Source organism: Saccopteryx bilineata, chromosome 2 (assembly GCF_036850765.1).
Source record: "Saccopteryx bilineata isolate mSacBil1 chromosome 2, mSacBil1_pri_phased_curated, whole genome shotgun sequence".
NCBI lineage: Eukaryota > Metazoa > Chordata > Mammalia > Chiroptera > Emballonuridae > Saccopteryx > Saccopteryx bilineata.
Window position 1 is genome coordinate 139,525,506 of NC_089491.1, and position 16,087 is coordinate 139,541,592.

Below are 16,087 nucleotides of genomic sequence, written 5' to 3' on the forward strand. Positions count from 1 at the left end.
CTGGGCAAGCTCAGGGTTTTGAACCAGTGACCTCAGCATTCCAGGTCAACACTCTATCCACTGTGCCACCACAGGTCAGGCCTCTTTTGTCAAAAAAATTCAGAACTTAGTTTTATAAACCTGCTGTTTCAGGAGGGCAGAATCTCCGTCTTCAGTGTTTCCCGATTAAGCTGACATTGAGCACCTGTCACTAAGTCCCTAAGGCACCTTTCCTGAGCGTCCTCACTGTGCCTTTTAGGACTGGGAGGGCCCCGACCACGCCATCCTGCGTCTCTCCTTGGGGCTCCAGAGGTTCAGAGGAAAACAAATACGGCACCAAAAAAGGTCTAAAGGTCTGTGTGTTTCATTTCTTACAATTCAGAGAGCTGTTTTATATAAATTATACAGCTCACATGTGTCACTTTCAGGAAATAAAGGGGTAGGAAAATGTTTTTAAAAGATTGTTGAAGAATTCCGCAATGTTATTAAATTTAATATGGTGGTATATATACACTATAAAAGCTCTAAATATGAGTATATATGTGTGTATGTGTTGGTGTGTCTATTACCTACCTACCTCTCTTTGGAACCAGTCGAGTGTAACGGTTCAGAGCCTGGGCTCTGGAGTGAGACTGGGTGTGAGTCTTGGTTTTGCTTCTTTCTAGGTCCCAACCTGTGTGACCTTGGGGAAATGTGATAACTGATCTGCACTTCATCTATTTTATACTTTCTTATCTGTACAACGGGGACTGGTTGCTACTTCAAGTCATGGTGGTGGTGAACATGAGGATTCAATAAGATAATGTATGTAAAGTACTTAGCATAGTGCTTTATCCAACACATAGCCAAGAACCCAATAAACAGTAGTCTTGTAATGAAACTTGAAATGAACAAAACCCACCGAGCTTTGGAAGTGGCACGGTCTGGTTTAACCCTTTCTGGACTCTTAGTCAGTATGTAACAAAGATAGGGAAAGTCAAGAACTGGCTTTATACCGTGTTCCAAGGCAAACTAAAATCTGGAATTTGCCGTCCTTCCCAATGTTCCTGGGTGCAGTATTAATAGCATTTACATAGTGGCAGAAGGTTTTGCAGGATGATTTCTGAATAAGGACATCATCTTCATTGTCTAGAATCTGGTCAGTGGTTTCAAAATAAGCAACCGCTTTTTCTGGGGAAGGAAATCAGAATCACATCACAATACACATCAACATTTCATAACAGAAAGATTAATCACTAGCTTTATTTTGTAAACACTAATCATGCTTTGCATTACAGCCAGTCCTGAAACGAAAATCATTACTTTATCATTGGTTTCACAATGAATTCTAGAGGTCCATGTTTCATGGTGGAATAACACGCTACTGGGGATTTATTTTCTAATCTAAACTACACTCTAGAAGGCTGAAAAAAGTCTGCTCTCTTTAGAATAGCTTTGTGAAATGAAAATTGGCATAAAAGAAAAATAAAAACAGACTCCTTTGTTAAGACTGGAACCTATTAGGAGTAAATAGCAGAGACATAGTAGCCACTGAGATGGTGCCCTCTGTTCTCTCTACAGAATGTCAGGCTCACATTTGGCAACAAAATCTTTGAAAAGGAACTGAATCAGGCAGTCTGAGAAAGAGGTATGTGCACACATATCAGGAACAGGAGCAATACTCTAGGCATTCTAGGAGGAAAAATATATTACTCCTGGGACCCTAATCTGTCAACTTTCCTTTCTTTGTCCAAAAATTCGGAATTAGATGAAATCAACTACTTCACCTAGGGTTTATTTACAAAACACAAATGATTAATTGCCCCTTTAAGGAAACTGGGAATTCTAGAAGAACTGCATACCAAAATAAAGATGGCAAAGTGAAGCAAGCTAGAAGGGCACATTCCATGGCACTTTCTGTAATGATGGAAATGGTTCTTTGCCTGTAAGGTCCAACTGGTATCTACTGTAGGGCTGGGAGACTAAGGAAATAAAATTTAAATTTAAATGAAATCAACGTTAATAGCCACATGTGGCCAGTGGTTACCATAATGGAGAGCACAGAGCCAGAGTCATCCTTTTAAAACATGAATCATGTCACTCCTAAACTCAAACCCTTCAAATAACTTCCCAATTCACTTAGGATAATGGCCAAAGCCCTTCCAATGGCCTAGAAGGCCCTACACAACCTGTCTCTGGCAGTAAAAGCCCTTCTCCCTCAATATCCCTTCTCCCCTGCACTCTGCTCAGGCCCGTGATCTCCCTGATATTCCATGAAAAGGCAGGCGCACTCCTGCCGTGGGCACGGCACTGGCACTGGCACTGGCCCTCCCTCAGCCTGAGGGCCCTTCTCCCAAGGATCATAGCTCACTTCCTCGCTTCCTCAAAGTCTTTTTCCAAATGTCACCTTATCAACAAAGCCTAGAACCACCTCATTTAAAAGAGCACTCACCACTTCATTTCCTCTTATTTTGTTCTTCCCCCCCCCCAGATATATCATCACCTTTTAACACATTAGGTAAACTGTATATTTGTTATGTTTTCGTGTATTGTCCTCCCTGTCCCCACCAGAATGTTGTTTATTGACCCCAGGAATTTTTGTGTTTTGATTATATTTTTTCTTTATGCAAGAGAGAAAGAAACACACGAAGGGAGAGGGATGAGAAGCATCAACTTGTAGTTGCAGCACCTTAGTTGTTCACTGATTGCTTTCTCGTATGTGCCTTGACATGGGATCAGAGACATGATCCCATGCTCAAGCTGGAGAGTCTGTGCTCAAGACAGCGACTTCGGGGTTTTGAACTTGGGGCCTCAGCATCCCAGGTTGATACTCTATTCACTGCACCACGACCGGTCATACAGATTAATTATATTTTCTTTTTTTTTTTTTTAAACAGAGACAGAGAGTCAGTCAGAGAGAGGGATACACAGACAGGAACAGGGAGAGATGAGAAGCATCAATCATCAGTTTTTTGTTGTGACACCTTAGTTGTTCACATATGTGCCTTGACCGTGGGCCTTCAGCAGACTGAGTAACCCCTTGCTTGAGCCAGCGACCTTGGGTTCAAGCTGATGAGCTTTGCTCAAACCAGATAAGCCCGCACTCAAGCTGGCGACCTCGGGGTCTGGAACCTGGGTCCTTCCACATCCCAGTCTGACGCTCTATCTACTGTGCCACCACCTGGTTAGGCTAATTATATTTTCTTAAAAATTTATTTCAGAGAAAGGAGGGAAAGAGAGAGACAGAAACATTGATTTGTTTCTTTATGTGCCCTGACCAGGGATCAAACCAGCAACTTTTGCATTTCGGGACCTAGATATCCAGCCAGGGCATAGTTATATCTTAATGTACATCTTGAGCATCTAGAATAGTGTTTGGAATATGGTACACACTATAAATATTTGTTGACTGAATAAAAAGCAAGGACAATGTTTATTTGATATTTATTTTTAAACAAACATCCTCCCTTATCACTCACCCTTATTTGCCCAATTCCTGGGTCTTTAAGTTCTCTAACAAGCATTTCAATGACCTTATCATAATGTCCATCTGCTTTAATTTACCTATGAAGTCCCAGATGAAGACGTTCTTGTGAAAGATGCGGGCAGATTTGAACCCATGGTGGAAAACTTGTTCGAGTGCTGCCACCAGGCCGTTTTCTCCACACAGCAACACGGTGAGGCTTCCCCTCTGTGGAGCATAACACACAGTGCCAGAGAATCATCTGCTGTGTCCATGTGTAAGAACGTACTAGAGAAACAAGTGCTGAAGGTAGCTGTGGAGCACGTTTTAGCAGCTATTGAAAACTCAGGAAAATCAAAACACCCTGTTTGCCTTATGTCTCATGCATAAAAGCAGCTTTAGAAACCTATTATACTAAGTTTCATAGCTCATCATACCTCTTTTTCAGGTTTGTGAAAATGCTTCACAATGTTGTTCACAGCTTCTCCAATTCCTTCTTGGATCTGTCCAGCATTGGGTTCTGGAAAATAATAAACAGTGCCTGAATTCTCATGCAAGGGAAATAAACCAAAGTCCGATGGGACACCAACCGTGTCCACCTTGGCAGGGAACACTTCGCTGGCGCAGGCTGGCTTTGCCAGGGGCTCCATGACACCTGCCTCGGGGCCAGTCTGGCCAAGTGAGAGGCACCCTGGAAAAGAATTCGAGAACTTTATCTAATTCCAGCCTTATCGCGTGTAATCCATGACCCTGGTCAAATGTCTAACTCCCTCTGAGTTTGAGCTTCCTCATTCTAAAATAGGGAAAATAAATACTTCATACATGAGTCACTGGGAAAACTGAACAAGACATTCGGTGTAAATCACCTGGCACGGTACCTGTCAGAAGTGCTAGCAGTCCCAGCTCTGAGGAGATAGGGAAGACCTATAGCTTCCTTCCTCCTCACATCCCACCCACCTCCACATGCCTTAGAGGGCATGGACAGAGGCTTCTCAAGCCCTATACAGCTAACCTGGAATTGGTATTTTTTGCTGTTATGTTTCAAGTAAAGAGAACGCCTGACCTGTGGTGGCGCAGTGGATAGAGTGTTGGCCTAGAATGCTGAGGTCGCCAGTTCAAATCCCCGGGCTTGCCTGGTCAAGGCACATAGAAGAAGCAACTACTAGGAGTTGATGCTTTCTGCTCCTCCCCCACCGTCTTTCTCTCGCTCTCTCTCTCTCTCAAATCAATAAATAAAAATAAAATAAAGAGAAGATGCCAGGTATACTGGGACACCCTGGCTGAAGCCCAGTCCTCCTCCCTTCCTGGCTAGTCATTCTGTCTGGGCACTGCTTCATTCCCCCAGCCGGCCCTTGCTCTTCTAAGCCCTGAGGGAGAGCTTGGAGGGCTGCTGGATGGGATCAAAACTGCCTTTGCCCCTCAAGCCCCAAGAATGGTAAAAAAAAAAAAAAAAAAAGATGGTGATAAACAGGTTGCATAGGGATAGGAGTCAGTAACAAAAGAAAAATAATATATTTGGTATTTCCTTGTGGTTATTAATTACTGTATCTAATTTACATATCACACTATAAAGGAAAAACTATAAATTCTAGTTTTTAACACTCTAAATTCATTAATTTTTTTAATTTATTGATTTGAGAGAGAGAGAGAAGGAAGAGGAAGGGGGGAGAGAGAAAGAAACATCAATTTGTTGTTCCACTTATGCACTCATTGGTTGATTTTGTATGTGCCCTGACAAGGGATTGAACTCACAACCTCGGCTATTGGGATGATGCCCTAACCAACTGAACTATTGGGCCGGGGCCTTTACATTCATTTTTTTTTTAAAGGTAAAACTCAAGTTTTTCCTTCACCATAAAGATTGTTAAAATTGAAACCTCTTATGATTGAAGCACTGATACTGTGGCTTCTTCAGCTTCTGGTAGTTTTCTTACTTTTATCATTCTCTGAATACTTTTTCTTTTAAACATGGAAGATCTATTTTGGAAGCCTTTATTTATCCCAAACGATACCTATGCTGATCAGTAATATACTGAAACTGATTTAAAACTTTGAGTTCTCTAAACATCACCTTGTACACACTGTGAGAAAATATCAAGTTATCCATTCTGAGTTTTAGGTTATTTAAAACACAACCAAAAGTGGGAGATAAGGCTTCTCAAAACAGTTTTACTCTCTGAAACTGGACTGATTGGAAAGTTGTAATAATTCGGATGGATTGAAGTGAAATCTATTTTTAAATTTTAAGTCGGCATAATTAAGATATTTTATACAATCAATTCAGCAATTTTCAGCGTGCAACTTGGTGACCTTTGACTGATGTATAGTCATATAGTCACCACCACAATCATAACAGACAACTTCCATCAATCCGACAAGTTCCCGTGTCTCCATTCAGTCAATCCTGTTCCCCAGCTCTCAACCCCTGGTACCTGCCGATCTGCCTTCTATCACCACTATATTGCCTTTTCTAGAATTTAATATAAATGGAGTCATATGGTACCTAGTCCTCTGTCTAGTTTCTTTCACTCAGCAGAATGTCTTTGAGATTCATCCATGCTGTTAGATGTATCAATAGTTTGTCACTTTCATATATTGCTGAAAATACCACAATTTGCTTATCCACTCACCAATTGTAGATACTGGTGGGGTTTTTGTTGTTGTTGTTTTTGGCTACTATAAATAAAGCTGCTATGAACACCTTAGTACAAGTCTTAGTTTAGATATATGTATTCATTTCTCTAAATATCTAGGAATGGGACTGTTGGGTCAAGTATATGGTAAGTGTATGTGTATCTTTTTTTTTTTTTTTTTTGAGAGAAAGAGAGCCAGGAAGAGAGAGAGAGGAACACTGAGCCGCACCTGTATGTACCCTGACCGGGAATCAAATCGGCAACCTCCCCATTCCGGGACAATGCTCCAACCAACCAAACTATCTGGCCAGGCTTTTTTTTTTTTTTTGAGACAGAGAGAGGAAAGGACAGAGGGGGAGGGTGAAGGGAAGCATTATTTGTTGTTCCATTCAGTTGTGTATTCACTGGTTGCTTCCCATGTGTGCTCTGACCAGAGACTGAACCTGCAACCTGGTTGTTTTGGGACGACACTCTTAACCAACTGAGCTAACCAGCCAGGGCGATACACGTCAGAGGCTCGATGGAAGAAGATGCTCCTTGCCTCTTCAAGCTTCTGGTGGCTGCCAACATTCTGTGGCTTGTGGCTGCATCACTCCAACTTCTGTTCTTTCTTTACACTGTTTTTTCTGTGTGTGTGTCTGATTTCCCTCTCCCTCCCTCTTTAATAAGAATATATGAGATAGCATTTAGGCCCCAACTGGGTAATCTATCTCAAAATCCTTAACTTAGTCACATCTTTTTACAAATAAAGTGACATTTACAAAATCTAGTGATTAGGATCTGATATCTTGGGGAGACATTATTAAGCATACTAAAGCTCAAACTAGTATAAATTAGTTTATTATAGTAGTAAAAGTGCCATGTGAAGACAGTACTCGCTCCTTTTTTTTTTTTAATTTTTTTTTCTTTTTATTTATTCATTTTAGAGAGGAGAGAGAGAGACAGGGGGGAGGAGCTGGAAGCATCAACTCCCATATGTGCCTTGACCAGGCAAGCCCAGGGTTTTGAACCGGCGACCTCAGCATTTCCAGGTCGACGCTTTATCCACTGCGCCACCACAGGTCAGGCAGTACTCGCTCCTTTATAGTATCTTGTTTCATCACTTCTATACGAAGCTGGCGTGTGGGGAGAGAGATTTTTAGAATCTCTCTTAGAATAAGGGGCTCTAGATAGCTAATGTGGCTATCTGGGAGGACTGTAATAGAAAAGGCCCTTATTCCTCTTTTAGGTTTCAGGCAAAATATTATTTATTCACATTTCCAAAGCTTAACTGAAATAAAATGTGCATTTTTATTGACTTCTAACATCTATATTCTTCAGGCTTTTACATTTGTAATATCTTGCTTTGTTTTTTTTTCTTTTCTTATCTCCTTCCTTTTCTAAAGTCCCTTCTCCCAAATTAATTTTCCTTAGTTTTCTTCTTTTTAACCTCCCTAGTACAATTCAGTAACGCAACAGTGTTCTGTGAAATGGCCACATAATGCCTGCAGCATTCGAGACATACTGAAAAATAAAAGAGCAGATACTTACTGGTGGCTTTTCCCGTCAGAGAGGTGATGCTCAGTCTCCTGGCCGTGGTGGGCGACTTCTGCTGGGGCGGAGTGCGGCACTGCTTTCCCAGATCCTCATCTGCCACTGACGCCATCAGTTCTCCAATCAGAATTCTTTCCAGGCTTCCGTCATCAATGCCTTTCCCCAGCCACCGCCCACATGGGAACCTAGCAAAAAAAAAAAAGGGCCAAAACAATCACAACACCTTCTGAATCATCAATATTTTACCAGTTTTAATCAGAATTTTAAAAATAGCACCATGGGTAAAGTCCATAATTTTAGTGCCTGTGGGTTGTTTCTTTTAATTATAAAAAATTTCAAACATATAAAAATAGAGAGAGCCCTGGGCGGATAGCACAGTTGGTTAGAGCATCATCCCGACACACCAAGGTTGTGGGTTCGATTCCCGGTAAGGACAGAGAAGAATCAACCAATGAATGCATAAATAAGTGGAACAAAAAATCAATGTTTTTCTCTATCTCCTTTCCTTTCTCTCTAAAATCAATCAATAAAAAATTTTTAAAAGGTAGAGAGAATAGTATAAGAGACACTTAGATGTTCTTATCACCTACACTTAGCATTCTGCTATATGCTTCATTTTTTGTTGAAGCATTTTAAAGTAAATTAGGACATATCACCCCTAAAAACACTTCCATATAAACCTCTAAATAATAAAGACATTCTCTCTTTTATAGATTGTTATTACAGCAAACCAAATTAAAATAATTCCTTAATATTTTCTCCTAACTTACATTAAAATTTGTGATTAGTTCTAGAAAGAATATTCTCAAACTGTAAGTTAATGTCAGATAAGTCCCAGAAAAGAAGAGGAGGCTGTGCCCAAAGAAAGTGCAGGTTGTGACTGCAGGGTCCAGAGGCCCTTTCCTCCTACTAAAGTTATTTTAAGCTTCTTTTTTATCAGAGTTGCAGCAATCTTTTTCAGCACAATATGAACACTTGTGACTAGGCATTAGCAGCAAACACAGTCTGTTTTTGTCAAGTATTTTGGAGGCAATTTTGTATCACATAAACAAACCAAAACAAATCAACTAAAGTAACATACAGAAGGCAGCGGGAAAGCTTTAAAAGGAAAACAATTCTTAAACCTTTTCTTGTCTGAAGAATCTCTAAATAAGAATTCTGAGCTCCTAAGGACATTTACTTACCTGTATGTATGTCCCGTGATTTCATTTCTAACCATGACGCAATCCACTAGCCATTTAGCTAACAGTCCTGAGTTATCGTGACCAATCTGAACAGTGGTCAGCTTCCCCAAGTTCTGGCACTGTAGGGACAAGATCATAGGTTATTCAGTACCAGATCCCATCCCACTACCTCTCAGCTTCAGCTGTGGTGCAGTGGTCCCACCTATCTTAACTGCAGAGGACCCCCTCTGAGAAGTGTGCTCTGCTACACACTAGAGAAACATGTCCACATCTAATACATCCCATCTAATGAGACAGGAATCAAGTGGACATTACTGCAAGAGGTGCTAAACTCGAGATGTAAACACGTGGTAGGAGAATACTGGGACGGAACAATTATTTCTAACTGGAGAACCCAGAAAGATCACACAGACAGTGAGTTGTACCTTAAAGGATGAGAAAAATTTCAAGAAATGGAAAAAGAATGCTATTTTGATTCAGTTAGAGAGGTCAGAAAAACAACTATAGATAAAAAAAAAATCACTGACACAGCTATTTTTCTGTTTCTAATAGAAAACTAAGGCAGAGCTGGCCTCAAACCTCTCTACTAGAAGTCTTTGAAGCAACTGTAAAAGAAAAACATAGTTATCAACATCTTTCCTCGCCCTTTGTGGACAAGTACAAAAGAAAGTGATGATAACAGGAATAGTAAAAAGAAATGTCAATTAAATTCTGACTTTTAAATTCTGATAAAAGATCACAGACCCCAACTGCCTATGTAAGGCTGGGAGATGACAGCTAATAGTTCTTAAGGCCCTTCACTTCTTTGTATTGCAGTGAGAAGGCATCACAGTGACCTGGTGAGGGAGGATGGCATCTTAAATTAGTAGTGGCTGCAGAGAGGGGAAAAGTAGACAGATGTGAGAGAGTTTGGAAACACCAGTGATGACACTTATAATGCAGTTTATGTTCCATACCTGATAGTCAAAGAAAAGCTAAAGTGTTTTTGTTTTTGGAGGGGGAGAGTGAGAGAGGGAGAGAGATGGAGGGAAGGAAAGACAAGAAGGGAGAGAGATGAGAAACATCAACTTGTAGATGTGTCTGTCACTTTAGTTGTTCATTGATTGCTTTCTCATATGTGCTTTGACCGAGGGGCTCCAGCTGAGCCAGTGACCCCTTGCTCAAGCCAGCAACCTCTGGGTTCAAGGCAGTGACCTTGGGGTCACGTTGATGATCCCGTGCTCAAGCTGGTGACCTTGGGGTTTCAAATCTGGGATCTCAGTGTCCCAGGTCGACACTCTACCCACTGTGCCACCACCAGTCAGGCAAGCTAAAGGTTTTAATCTTGCACACACAGATAGTTGTGAGCTCACTGGACAGTCAGGGCCAAAATGCGATCCTGATGGAAAGTGCTCTGCCCAGACCACAAGAAACACGAGAACAGGCTGTTCAGTTAGTACCGCTCCAGTCCTGAAGCAAGAGCAGGCACTGTCCTCCTCCAACACACCAGGACTGATCTGCATGTGAGCTCACACATGTGGGGACACTGCCAGCTGAGGCCTGAACTCTAACACTGAAAGGCATTTTTACAAAATCACTTTATAAATGTCACCATGTGATCTGAAAACCATAAACATGGATGTCAGCTCTCCTGTCCTTCTGTCCTCTTGGTCAGGTTCAGGCAGGGAGCATTCTGCAGGAAGGAGGAGAACCCCTGTGGGGAAAGCGTTTAGTGCTCAGGCACAGGAATCCTGGGACAGGGCTTGCTAAAGGCCCAAGGCGCACCATACAAAGAGACAAACAGAGCTTATTAATTAAAATAATAACAAAAATACAAAAATGAACACATTTACAACTTTAGGTATATGATAACAAAAATGACCCTGCATGCTTGAGAGTTCCTTTGTATTGTCTGACTTAATGAAAAATGAAAAACTGATGGGCAGAACTACATGACACTTTTTTAAAAACATTTATTTATTTATTTATTTTTTTTAGAGAGGGGAGAGTGAGAGAGAGCGAGAGCAAGCGAGAGAGAGAGAGAGAGAGAGAGAGAGAGAGAGAGAGAGAAGGTGGGAAGGAGCAGGAAGAACCAACTCCCATATGTGCCTTAACCAGGCAAGCCCAGGGTTTTGAACTGGGCACCTCAGTCCCAGGTCAATGCCTCATCCACTGCACCACCACAGGTCAGGCAACACTTTGTGCTCAGAAAAGGTATTAGCTGAACCGACCTCAAAAGTCATCTCGAGGAGGTTTTTTGGAATCTGCATTACTCCTGTGTCTCCCAGCTCTCCCGACACACAGATCCAGGGGTTCGATGTGATGATCGCATTGCTCAGCTTTTTGATGGGGATGATCACTGACCTATATGGAATCACTGAAAGAAAAATGCTAAAATTAATTAATAATTACAATGAAATTCTCCTGATAACAAAATGAATGTGACTAAGAACTCTGGTGGCTTTCACAGATGATGCACTTCTTATGATCTATCAAGACATACTCAGTCTAGAAAAAGGAGGTACAGTTCATAAGCCGTAAGATCTGATACTTGTGGTTTTCCCAGCATACTCATCACCATGTGTGCATGGCATGCGTATCATCATGGTGCATTTATAAATAATCTTAGGCATTAGCCCCAGAATATCTGAAGACATGAACACTAACGGTGCTATACAGAGGGTCCCTGGGTTACAACAGTCTCGACACACGATGTTTCGAGTGTACAATGCTCACTCCCATAAAAAACTTAAAAAAAATTTTTTTACACTCATTTCTTTTTGTCATTTTTTCTGTTACTATAGTACAGTGTACAATACAATATATTTATGTCTTTCTTTTTCTCTGTGGCTTAGTTGTATTTTTCTGTTCTAGACTATAACTGTGTTAGGATAGGTAAGTGACTTAGGCTAGGTTGTGTTTCGACTTACATCAATATTTGCTTATGTTGCTGTTGTAGAAATGGAACTGTGTCATAACTGAAGGATCCCTGCATAGTATTTTCATTGCTTTAACGTTTTTATTAATTTTGTTTCAAAATTGAGTACACATGAGTATGGTTCCTGGATGGTTTCATATGACAAAGGGGGTGGATGACTTACTGGATAGTATCTCCTGTTGCAGACTGTCCTGGGCAATGCTCGGAAACACCGCACTTCTGAACTTTCCCATCCCAGTTTTACAGCTCAATACGCAAAGCCAAGAATAATAAACAATGGCACCTCCATTCTGGACACAACATAAGATCTGTAAACCACCACTTGGAAAACTACTAAGGTGACTCATGGGGGCCCCAAGAAAAGAATCAAGATGTGGAAAGAGCTGTCAAACTTTTCCTCTGAAGATTCTTCAAAAGGCTCACCACTAGATGTCGCTGTCCCACCACGGTCTTTTGGTCTAATGTGGACACAATCAAGTTAGACACTCCCTCCATTTTCTTTTAAAGAATGGGGATGGTTCAAACACAGTAGTACATTTTTATACTTCAGAGCCATGTGTTTTCCTTTTCAAAAAGCAAGGCAGAATCAATTATGTTTTGTTGGTATTCTTGAGATTTCTGCTCACTCGGTTACAAGAGGGTACATCAGAAGCCCAGTCCTTGAAAGAAGTACAGTAAGATGAAGGGCCCTGACTGAACAGGCACCCTGATCCCACCTCACAACACAGGCTCCTGGTTCAATGCACTCTAGGGTGCATAGGGAAGACGAATGGGATAAATGGTTCACTTCTCGAATTGTACACAGACCACTTTCTTTATGTTGAGTGAATAACCTCCCTTTGTCTTTTTATTTTGGCTGAAGGAAAGAAAAATGTCAGAAGAAAGGCTATGCTTTCATGGTTTACTAATCACAAGAATCAAATATTTATAGTTTTCGAAACTGAAAGCAGAAGGGTTAGTGCGAGACTATTTTAGGTGCCACAGGCTTCTCTAATTTCTTTCATTTTCAGTATTAGAAAAGCCACAGAAAAGGCCTCTGGGGGTCAGCAGTTCTGCGCCTGCAAAGGGCCTACAGACACACAACAGTGACTTCACTGAGTATAAAAAGTAATATTATTTAAACTCAGAATATTTCTTTGATGAAGTATCTCAATTTCTCATATTGAAAGAGTTTCTTGGCTAAAGAAAATCCTGCAGATATACGGAGGGTTTTAGGAGTCCCATTTCTCTTTTAATTTTCTAAAAGATTTCATTTATTCATTTTAAAGATGGGGGGGGGGAGGAGAGAGACAGAGGGAGGAGCAGGAAGCATCAATGGGATCCCATATGTGCCTTGACCAGGCAAGCCCAGGGTTTCGAACTGGCGATCTCAGCGTTCCCGGTCGACACTTTATCCACTGAGCCACCACAGGTCAGACCAGAGTCCTATTTCTTCACTTTCAAACTTTATGTAACATTTGAGCTTCTCATACCTGCAATAACCTAATAAACTTATAGTAGCTTGAAAAATATTACAGGTTGGTCCAATAACCATTCCAACTCCGGTTTTCCTTGTCTGCCTCTACCAGAGACTAGAAATAAACAAAAAATCTACACAATTCTGGCCAGTGAAATACTAGTGACGTTAATTAAAATTTCTTGGAAAATTATGTTTTTCTAGCACAGATTCTGACCCTTTTGCTTTGGCATTCCTCCCTTCTTCCTGCTGGAAGGTGGACTCAGAAGAGCATCTTGTGACTATGAGGTGACAAGCACATGCTGAGAATTGCCTAGGAGGAGAGGAGCAAACAGCCTGTGTCTCTGATGACACTGTGGACTGCCTACCTCAAGATTTCTCATTCTGTAATAAAAATAAAACTATTTGTTTGCTTAAACTGCTGTTTGCAAGTTTCTGAAACTTGCAGATGAATACAGCTCCAAACCAATACCAGTAAAAATTCTCTAAACTAGAGAAGAGTCCACACTGCTAATAAGAATTAGTAATGGCAGGCTCTGGCCAGCTGGCTCAGTGGTAGAGCATCAGCCCGGAGTGTGGCTATCCTGGTCAGGGCACACAGGAGGAACGCCCATCTGTTACCCCACCCTCTTCACCTTTTCTCTCTCTCTTCCCCTCCCACAGCCATGGCTCAATTGGTTCAAGTGCATCGGCCTCCACGCTGAGGATGGAGCCTCAGCCTCAGCCTCAGTCTCAGCCTCAGGCACTAAAAATATAGCTTGGTTGTGAGCATGGCCTCAGATGGGCAGAGCATCAGCCCCAGATGGAGTCGCCAGGTAGATCCCGGTTGGGGTGCATGTGAGAGAGTCTGTCTCTTTATCTCCCCTACTTTCACTTGGAAAAGAAGAAGAAGAAAAAAAAATTAGTAATAGCCAAGAGAATAAATGCTTTAATTCAGCTTGTCCAAACCCATCTCCACTCAGCATTTCCTTCTTTTACAGACCTACAATATCCACTGAGATCCTCAAGTCTTTCTGAGTCATCAGGGTTTAATGTTCAGTTAGTTTATTTTTATCATATTCTGATTATTTGAATTTATGTGTTTTGGATAAGATACAGGAACATTTGTTTAGTAAAACATTCGTTTTCACGTCCATCCCGTTTCCAATTGCAAACTGGGTGTCCTGGGAGCAGACTCTGGGTCAGAAATTAGCCTGCGGAATGTTGTTCTGGGACCAACAGGTGAGGCAGAAAGCAGGCCTGGTTGAGGGACAAGTTGGGCCGTGATGGCTGACCCAAAGCTGAGTTCCAGAACAGCCCTTTGAGCAGTCCCGGAGGCTGGCCGGCCCTGGCAGGGGGCCACAGTGGGGGTACAGCACCTTTCTCTGGTGAGGTATACCCCACAGGGCTGAGAGCTCTCTTTCAGCGGCTGGGGCATAACCTTTATTCCTAAAGGGAGATGGGGATGGGGGGCATCGGTGTCTATCACACCGCACTGTTTACGTCTCACTTTTTAAAAAATTTTATTTTATTGATTTTTTAGAGATAGTAGGGGAGAGAGACAGGAACACTGATCAGTTCCTGTGCGTGCCCTGACCGGGGATCGAACTGGCACCCTCTGAGCTTCAGGATGATGATCTAACCAATTGAGCCATCTCGCCAGGGTATCCAGCATGTTGCACTTTTAAAAATATAAACTCTTATTCCATTAGTCACCTAAGCAGCTACTCACTTAACAGTTAGCTCTGCAGACTTACTGATAGTGGTGAACACACTGGTGAAGCAGAAGTAGTCCACAGCGTTGAGGGAGAGAAGATGGTAAAGAAACTGTTCTCTTTCTTCTTCGCAACGTAGGAAAGCATACCGCTTATACAGCTTTCTGGGAAAGAGTAAGACAAGCACAAAACAACAATATAGTATATTTTCCATTATGTCTTCCATTAAAAGTAAATGCCTCTGTTTAGACACACTGGGTAGAAACTCTAATCTGGAAAGGACAATTAAAAAAAATGAATATATGGACAGTTAACATTTTTAACCTCGTCAGCAATTAAAGGGGGAAAAAAATAATGAGTCCATTTTGTCTATCAAAACTAATAAAGAGCCTGACCTGTGGTGGCGCAGTGGATAAAGCGTCGACCTGGAAATGCTGAGGTCGCCGGTTCGAAACCCTGGGCTTGCCTGGTCAAGGCACATATGGGAGTTGATGCTTCCAGCTCCTCCCCCCTTCTCTCTCTCTGTCTCTCCTCTCTCTTTCTCCCTCTGCCTCTCCCTCTCCTCTCTAAAATGAATAAAAAAAAATTAAAAAACAAACAAACAAAAAAACTAATAAAGATCAGAAAGTGATGACCTGAGCTGACAAGTGTGGGGGACAGTGAACAGCTAGCTATTCTGACAGATAGTAGGACTGAAAATTTCAGGAAAGAAATTTGTTGGTAATACTTATTTTAAACCAAACTTTTTGACTCATTCATTTTACAAGCTGGGCAATCTTGTGACCATGAAGTGATTAGCACAGACTGAGGATTGTGTAGAAAGAGAGGAAGAAAGAGTCTGAGTACTGTGCACTGCCTATCTCGAGCCTTCCTGTTGGCTACAAAAAAGAAAACTATAGTTTGTCACCTTATTCAGCTTTTGTAAGCACACAGGCCACAGAAGCAGAAATGCCTTGAGAGGCCATCTCTTACCTGGTGAGTGGCTGGTTAGAGAGCAACTGCTTGAGATGCTGGGACAAGAGTTTCTTTTCCAGAGACAGTCTTATCCATGCCCGAGCTCGTCCGACGTCAGTCTTAATCTCACTCATGTTTTGAATATGCCTAAAGATCAGTAGCAACAGAAAATATATAAATCCAAAGAGTAACCTTGAACTGGAAAAGACCTCCTGTACAACACTGCACAGGAAAGTTCTTTTGTACATAAGGGAAGCAGCAGGTAACACACAATTTATGTGACTAAACCTTCAAA

General features: G+C 41.6%; 1 protein-coding gene across 5 annotated transcripts in view; it reads right to left on the reverse strand.

Annotated features, from left to right (window-relative positions):
• The window catches only part of DENND5B (DENN domain containing 5B), a 222,288-nt gene that overhangs the window by 6,373 nt on the left and 199,828 nt on the right, over positions 1-16,087 (reverse strand). For all 5 annotated transcript variants that reach the window (XM_066258056.1, XM_066258053.1, XM_066258052.1 and 2 more), the window contains 8 exons: positions 15,811-15,939; positions 14,881-15,002; positions 10,982-11,127; positions 8,772-8,890; positions 7,585-7,772; positions 3,859-3,941; positions 3,523-3,649; positions 975-1,149 (listed from right to left, as the gene is read on the reverse strand). In XM_066258056.1, the coding sequence (XP_066114153.1) occupies positions 975-1,149; positions 3,523-3,649; positions 3,859-3,941; positions 7,585-7,772; positions 8,772-8,890; positions 10,982-11,127; positions 14,881-15,002; positions 15,811-15,939 (1,089 nt within the window). The remainder of the gene's footprint in view (positions 1-974; positions 1,150-3,522; positions 3,650-3,858; positions 3,942-7,584; positions 7,773-8,771; positions 8,891-10,981; positions 11,128-14,880; positions 15,003-15,810; positions 15,940-16,087) is intronic.